At 37.7% G+C, this 7,272-nt stretch overlaps 1 protein-coding gene across 3 annotated transcripts; it reads right to left on the reverse strand.

Annotated features, from left to right (window-relative positions):
• Window positions 1–853: 853 nt before the first annotated feature.
• On the reverse strand, window positions 854–6,695 carry LOC102630998 (auxin response factor 3-like). Of its 3 annotated transcripts, XM_052435335.1 has the most exons (11): window positions 5,781–6,694; window positions 5,200–5,253; window positions 4,926–5,105; window positions 4,746–4,830; window positions 4,549–4,639; window positions 4,315–4,479; window positions 3,671–3,802; window positions 3,523–3,598; window positions 2,631–2,790; window positions 1,603–2,534; window positions 854–1,128 (listed from the first exon to the last, which is right to left on the reverse strand). In XM_052435335.1, exons 1-11 carry the CDS (start codon window positions 6,108–6,110, stop codon window positions 1,087–1,089), a joined length of 2,247 nt encoding a protein of 748 aa, XP_052291295.1. In that variant the 5' UTR covers window positions 6,111–6,694; the 3' UTR covers window positions 854–1,086. The 3 variants fall into 3 exon arrangements, with proteins under 3 accessions (XP_052291295.1, XP_052291294.1, XP_052291296.1); XM_052435334.1 differs by lacking the exon at window positions 854–1,128 and having other exon boundaries at window positions 1,177–2,534; window positions 5,781–6,695; XM_052435336.1 differs by lacking the exon at window positions 854–1,128 and having other exon boundaries at window positions 1,177–2,534; window positions 3,671–3,790.
• Between the last annotated feature and the right edge of the window lie 577 nt (window positions 6,696–7,272).

A 7,272-nucleotide genomic window follows, 5' to 3' on the forward strand; every position in this document is an offset into this window, starting at 1 on the left:
GTAATTTTATTTCACTAGTAAAACACCTTCTCATATTTTCATCAATTGACGTAAACTAAAAGATAAACCATGTAAAGTGTTGTGTCCATTGTGTGAACTTTATTTTCCAATTTCACTTTAGGTGTGCATTTGCTATACCATTACTTTGCTAACAGTGATATCAGAGCATTTTTACAAGTTTAAATGCAAAAAAAAAAAATTACCTCATTTCCCATTTTTATTTCCATCTCCCTCATAAGAATGGAGATTTCATTTCTCATTCCCAAATTTGTGAGTCCCACTTAAAATTCTTTCTTATTCTTTTATATGTTTAATAAGTAAACTCTACTCTATTAATGCGATCATTCGTATTCTTTAATCCAACAAATAAGCACTCGGAAAATGTTATAGAAATTTCTACGTGATGTAGAAACATATTTAGGCTGGATACAGAACCCACAGAATACATATTCAGATGGATGTCATTAGCTTTAAAACTGGCCAAGACAAACTGGCTCGGGGACCATTTGCATGGGTTAAAAGGTCAAACGACTTTTGAAACACGAAGCATAAATAAACCATTTAAATTAAAAGCTGATGTGATGATAATATGATAAATACAAGCTAGAAGACGAATAAGGTTCGTCCTTGCGGACCTTTGCATTTTTCCTATATAGCTTCTGTTGTCCACAGCTTGGCTTGTTAAAGATCACTAAAAGCGCTGATTTAAAGAGCCAGCAATTCACTTATCTTGAACTATTAGGAATTTATTATAATGGAGACACACAACAGGGATGTTGATCTGTTCATTTCAAACAAGCCAGAAAAATCATTTTACTTAGCAACAAATACAATTGTGCAGAATCTTCAAAGATTGAATAGACAACATCCGCTGGAAACTTAATAGATTAATACAATACATATGTTGTTTGCTTTCCATAGTGGAGTTAAGCATAATCATGACATCAAGTTACTTTGAAAAAAATACTTACACTTGGTTTTCTCACCAGCTAATTAAATTGTATCAGTTACTACAGCATATGTATAATTAGAGCAATTACAAGCATTTTCTTCTGCAAAAGCCCAGGTGCTACCTCTGCACCTTGGTTAGTATATATCATAATTTCCAAGACAATGTCGCATGATTCCCTGAAAAACAATGCCAACAACCTTCATGAGATCACAACTAGAGGGGTCTGACACTCTGAAAAATGCATTATCAATAAAATCAGAAGGCAAACAATCTGGAAACATCTGATTGATTGTAATCATAATCATGTTAACTGATTTGAGTAGCAACTGATGAGCCTTGTACCACTTAGTCACCCAAGAATGTTAATAGTATTTTTTAGTAGTTAAAAAATGACCATTGGCTCTCGGTGCCACACTGCCCCTTCACCTCCCAACAAGAATGTGCGATCCTTGCAAACAAATTCCATCCTTACTCCACAAAAATAATGGCTCAACTAACCAATCACATCATTACACTCATTATGCTTTACAGAGATCGAAAGCCTTGTCTACCAACAACCCCTTCTTGCAAACCTGCAATTTCTATCTTACAATTGAACACTACAATGCAATATCAAAAAGCATGTCTCTAACAGCACAGTGGTTGCTTACATTGGTACAGTTGCTTCCAGTTGCCTTAGACATTACTGGAGGCTTTGGATGGAACTGCTGTCCAACATGAGACAGAAAAGAAGATCTAGGATTCAAAGGAGATGCAACTGGAGCTGCATTGTCCTCTATGTTGGCAACATGTCTTTCCTCAGTCAATGAAAAACCAAAGAGTCTGCAGCTACCCTTACACGAGGAAACTAGATCTTGGCTGCCCCTAACTGTTGGCTGACCTACAAGAGGTGGTGAAATATGCTCATTTGACTGACCTATAGAATCCATGACCTCCTGATCACCCCCCCTGAAACTATGGTCAAGAAATGAAGATGATGCATGCTTTCCTCCATATATTTCAGAATTATGAAAAAAGCTTTGACAGTTGACACGTTGCTCTTTCTCCTGATCATTCAAGCTGTAAGGAGGATTATAGTTAGAAATTGGATTGCTTGCCAGCTGAAACATTAACACCGAAGAAGGTGATGACACTTGTACAGGCGGTGCAGATGGGCTCGTATGAGTGTTATAGCCCGGCACCACAGCAGACCATCTATTTCTTGATCCAGATACCAGAACACCATCAGAGATTCCAAGGCTGCCAATACCACGAGCCTCATTATTAGTAGGGGCTCTTCCATATGGAGACTTCGGAAATATTTCTTGACCTTGCAAGACCTTATGGAATCGGAATGATTCACCAAAGCCTATGCCTATGCCTTTGTAGGAAATGTCAGATTTCACCTGCAGGTTTCTGCTACCATCTCCTATAGCAGCAATCCCAGAACCATTTGAACCAAGAATGCCCCTCCTTACTTCAGATGGATGCAGATTCTGACAATCACCACCATCATAAAGAGTGTTAAAACCTAATATTTCTTGACCTTGCAAGACCTTCTGGAACCTCAAAGATTCCCCAAAGTCTGTCACTCCAATTCCATCTGTTCAATTATGCAATGATTAGTCAGAACATTATGTATGCATAAGGAAAAAAACCATTGCTCACAAGAAAATATTTTCTCATCACATAGACATACCAGGAACTGGAAATTCTGGTTTCCCAGAAGGCAATCCAATCCTGGTCCTCTTCAAACCAGATGTGATCAGGTTATTGGAACCACAAACAGAACCAGATGGCTCAATTTCCCATGGAGATACCCTGGTGTGCCTGTTGGACTCAACATCATCCCATCTCACCTGCCAAAAGAGCCACAGACAGTTGATATTAGTAAATCTAGTATTATTTGTATGCATCACATACTAAAAGTTAGAATCTTAAACATGCAAAGCAAAGGAACTGAGGTGCAGAGTAACCAAAAGGATGAAAAATAAATAAAAATTAGAAACTCCCTTGATAGATTAATTTCATGTAAATCTAGTATTATTTGTATACCCCACTCAGCTAATCCAAACTTTGCAATGACAATAATTAATTTCATTGAATTTGAAGGAGAACAACAATATCAAGGCCAAAACTGATCTTGATAAGTACCACCAAGCAGGACACCAGACAGGATACCTAGGAAAAGAATTTGCACGCTATATCTCTGACCATACACTATATCTCTGACCATTTAAGTTATTAACTAGGTATTGAAGAATGTAACAGACATCCATCCACTAGAGAAAGGCTACGAATAATACACTCCATACTTTCAAGAAAAGAATAATTGATTTATCCATTACAAACAATAAAGCTGAGGTTTTACAGCATATCAAAGAACATTTTGCAAGTCATTTGTGACTTAACTATATGAAAACTCCATCATAATGAGCCAACACATAGGAAAACAGTGGGGGATGAGGCAGAAAACGGACACCGAATCAACCTTAGGACTCATCATGGGATGTTTAAGGTTGATATTCTCTATCATTAAATACAAAAGCACAAACATGTGAAAGATAACAAGCTCTGCAACAAATTCATACCAACAGGCATCTCCATTTTGAACCAGGCCATCTCACAGGATCCACGTCACCGACTCCCATAATCACTCCAGTGTATCTGTCATTAAGACTTGAGTAAGATTCAATGTAGTGTTTTGAATTAAGTGCCACAAGTTCAAAAATATTAAACCTTCGCTCTGCTGCATCGTCTGTTTCAAAACGCATTTTGAACCTCATTCCAACAGCAAAAGAATGATCAAGGCTCTTCAAAAACTTATTGACAGGAATTATGAACTCTGAGGCGCTGGCCCTACACAATGGACTAATATAATAATTAAGATATTGAATGGAAATAATTGAAAAAAACAAGTCTCTAAAGAAGATAACAAATAAATTAGTTAAATATAGTTACAAGCAGAATATGTCTATCAAAGAAATGTACACCAAGCAGAAAGGACATAAGGTATAGAGAAGGATCAATCATAAAGCTGGTTGGAGTTTGAAATAGCAGAATATCATAAAGTTGTATGCATAGTTCCGGAATTGTCCAGTTAAGAAAATTAAACAGCCAGATGACAGCATCCATTGAAACCGTTAAAATGTTTAACTTTTTGCTGTATAATATATATTTTTAATGGAACACCATAACATGCATTAATCCAAGAGTGCAACGCCATATAAATCAAAGTAATTTCTATTGACTGGAGATAGGGAGACGCCTGTATGCGAGCGCACTATATACTCTAGAATATGGCAGATTCACATACTAACATCCAGGTAGTGACGCTGTTATTCTGTACATAAAAATGCTAAATGAAGGGAGCAGCAGTACACCTTGGATTGTAGGAAATGCTAAAAGCACGCTTCCTAGCTATGGCATCAACCACATCTGTGACAGAATTGGGACTCGACTGTTGGCTGCAGAAAGAAGGGAAAGTAGCACCACTTTTTACATGAGGTGCTCTTCGGATTCCAAGTCTCAATTCACCATCTTCACCCCTGTGACATTAATCAGATTAGAATAACAAAGAACGGTTAGTATTCTTAACAGTGTAAGGTCTTTAATACCTAAGGAAAAGCACAGCATCTCCAGAAACAAGCTTCTTCTTATTAACAAATGCACTCCATCCAGTAGTCAGCAAATGCCTCCGTGGTTGCCCTGCTCAAACCAAGAAGAAAAGTATTACTTAAAATATCAGCATTGGAACAAACATGTCATCATACACATCTCTAAAGGCAAAGATACTTTGCTACTTTTGGCATACCCCTGTAAATGTGACGGAACCTCCATTCCAGGCCATGGAGATCCTTTGCCACAAGCTCCTGTGAAGGCCTCTGTTGACTATAGTCCTACAGTATTTGAACAATGTATTAATTACACATGGTTCATTTTGAACCATTGTAAAGTCAATGAATGATTGAGAAGGCAAATGCACAATAGTTACCAGGGGAGGGAAGCAGTCTTCTGCAGCTCGACGAGGTACAGAGAAGCCTCCATGAGTGCTAGTATCAGAAGCCGTGAGGGTCTTGCAGAACATGTGGGGTGTTGAAGACTTAGCAACCACCTCAACACTCTCCTCATCACCATCCTCAATTTTCCCTTCACGCACCTTCTGCTCAATTAGCTATATAGAACAAACATTCAGGTAAAAAGGAAAAAGAAAAACAACTAATTTAGACAGCAAATCAAATAAAATACAAAATGGGAATACAGCTCACCTCATCTGGAACCAGTGAGACCTGCGCATAAACCTCATCACTTGCCGCCTCTGCCTGCAAAAAGTACACAGAAACAAGAGAACAAAGCATCAGATGACGAGTAAATACCGAAAGGAAAAAGAAAGAGGAAAAATATTGAAACTAACTAGCACTTGCCATCACTTACTAATGGAACTTAAAAGTTTAGACATTTTCATAGCAGAATTAGCTCCAATTGTCTTCTAATTTATATTTACATCACAGAAACACAGTACTTCAAAAATCATTTCCCCCCCAATTATCTTGCCAAGAAAACAAGACCGAAATCAAGACACCTAAAGAGAACAAAATATAGTGTTTTTTTTTTGGGAATTTGCAACAATAATGAAAGGCCCTCGAAGGAAAAAGAAAAATTCAAACTTCAAATGCCCTGAAGCTGACACCAAAAGTTACAAAAACCAAACAACACTCATTAGTCTGTCTAAAAAATACTCCAGAAGCGCAACTTAAAAATTGACAATATATAACACACATGTAGTGGTTTATGTTAGAAATAGGGTAGTTAGTTAGTTATATAATAATAACAATAAGTTAAAACTTACATGGAGCTTGACATCAGCAACCCGACAAAACGGATGAGGGGGGAGATCATAAGCAGCTGAAGCAGCGGCGGAAAAATCGGAGACATGCTCCAAATGTCCCTGAGGGAAGTAAACGACCACACTCCCTCTCTTGGGCAGAGATATTAGTGGCCCTGCACATGCGTGCCATAGCTCTAAAGACACCCCAGAAGCAGAAGCAGAAGCAGGAGCAGGAGCTAAAGCGAAACCAGAAGCACTCAAGGCAGAAGCAGAAGAAGAGGACGGAGATAAAGATCCCGATGACGGATTCTCATCGTCTTCTGTTGTGTTAAGATCAATCAAACCCACCATTTTAGAGAGATGCTTAGGACAATACAATGGTGTTGTAGTGGAAGCTGAGAAGAAAAAGTTGTGAAAAACAAGTGCTTTTGAGAGCGAGAAGGAGAGAGAGTTTCATGACTGCATTTTAGAGGCAAGTGTTTTAAGTGCTGCTGGCTGCTGCAACTTCGTCAATGTTAAAAGGAAGTGATGAGTAAAGACACTGACTCTAGGGGGAAGGAAAAAAAAAAAAAAGAAATTTTATTTTACTTTTTAATAATTATGATTTATGAAATTGGGGATGGTAGAAATCAAATCAAGCTTTAATGGGGTTTAAATTGGAAATAAAAAGAAGGATTTTAAAAAGAAGAGATGGGTATGTGGTCATGTGTACTGTGTACATGCATAGAAGTAGTATGTGTATTCATGTGCTTTTTCTCATCTGCAGTGCTGAGAAGCAGAGCAGTGCTGCAACTGCTGCTGCTGCTTCTGCAATGCTGAGACTGCTGGCGCTAGGTGTGATGTGTGGCAGAAAGACAGAATAAGAGAGAGAGAGAGAGAGAGAGAGAGAGAGAGCCAGTTGAGTTGAGCCCTTCTGCTTTTTTCTCTTTTTCAATTTCTTTATGGGGGGGGGGGGGGGCGCCCTTATTGGTTATTCAATTAGTAGTTTTATAATAATGATATATAATATAATCGATTCTTTAAATAACCATATCTCAACACCCAAGAAAAGATGGAAGAGGAGTTTCTTTCTGTACGGCCCCCCTGTATTTCCGGGCGGATGTCTATTCTGTCCCCTTCTACTTCCTCTATTCTCATTCATGTCCCTTCCTCACATGGGTTATTTAACAACTTCTATATACTAACACTAACACTATGCTCTAATTGTATTTTTGAGAATTAGTGCGTTATAATGTTATTAGATATTATAATCTATCTAACATCTACCATGAATATAACTATTTCTCCAAAATAGTTAAGCCTTGAGAGATTACATACTAAATAAACTTCCGAAATTGGGTCTAACTTTTTCAAACACAAATCCAACCTACATTCTTTTTGGTGTAGCCTAAGCACATTCATGTTTGGCAAAAAATAGAAGTAAATTTCCAAAACAAACATTACGGTCCAAGTTGTATCAATAAGTTCAAAAGAAAGTTTACGCATTCATCAACAACTCTTTTTTTTTTTTTAT

Source organism: Citrus sinensis, chromosome 2, assembly GCF_022201045.2.
Source record: "Citrus sinensis cultivar Valencia sweet orange chromosome 2, DVS_A1.0, whole genome shotgun sequence".
Taxonomy (NCBI): domain Eukaryota; kingdom Viridiplantae; phylum Streptophyta; class Magnoliopsida; order Sapindales; family Rutaceae; genus Citrus; species Citrus sinensis.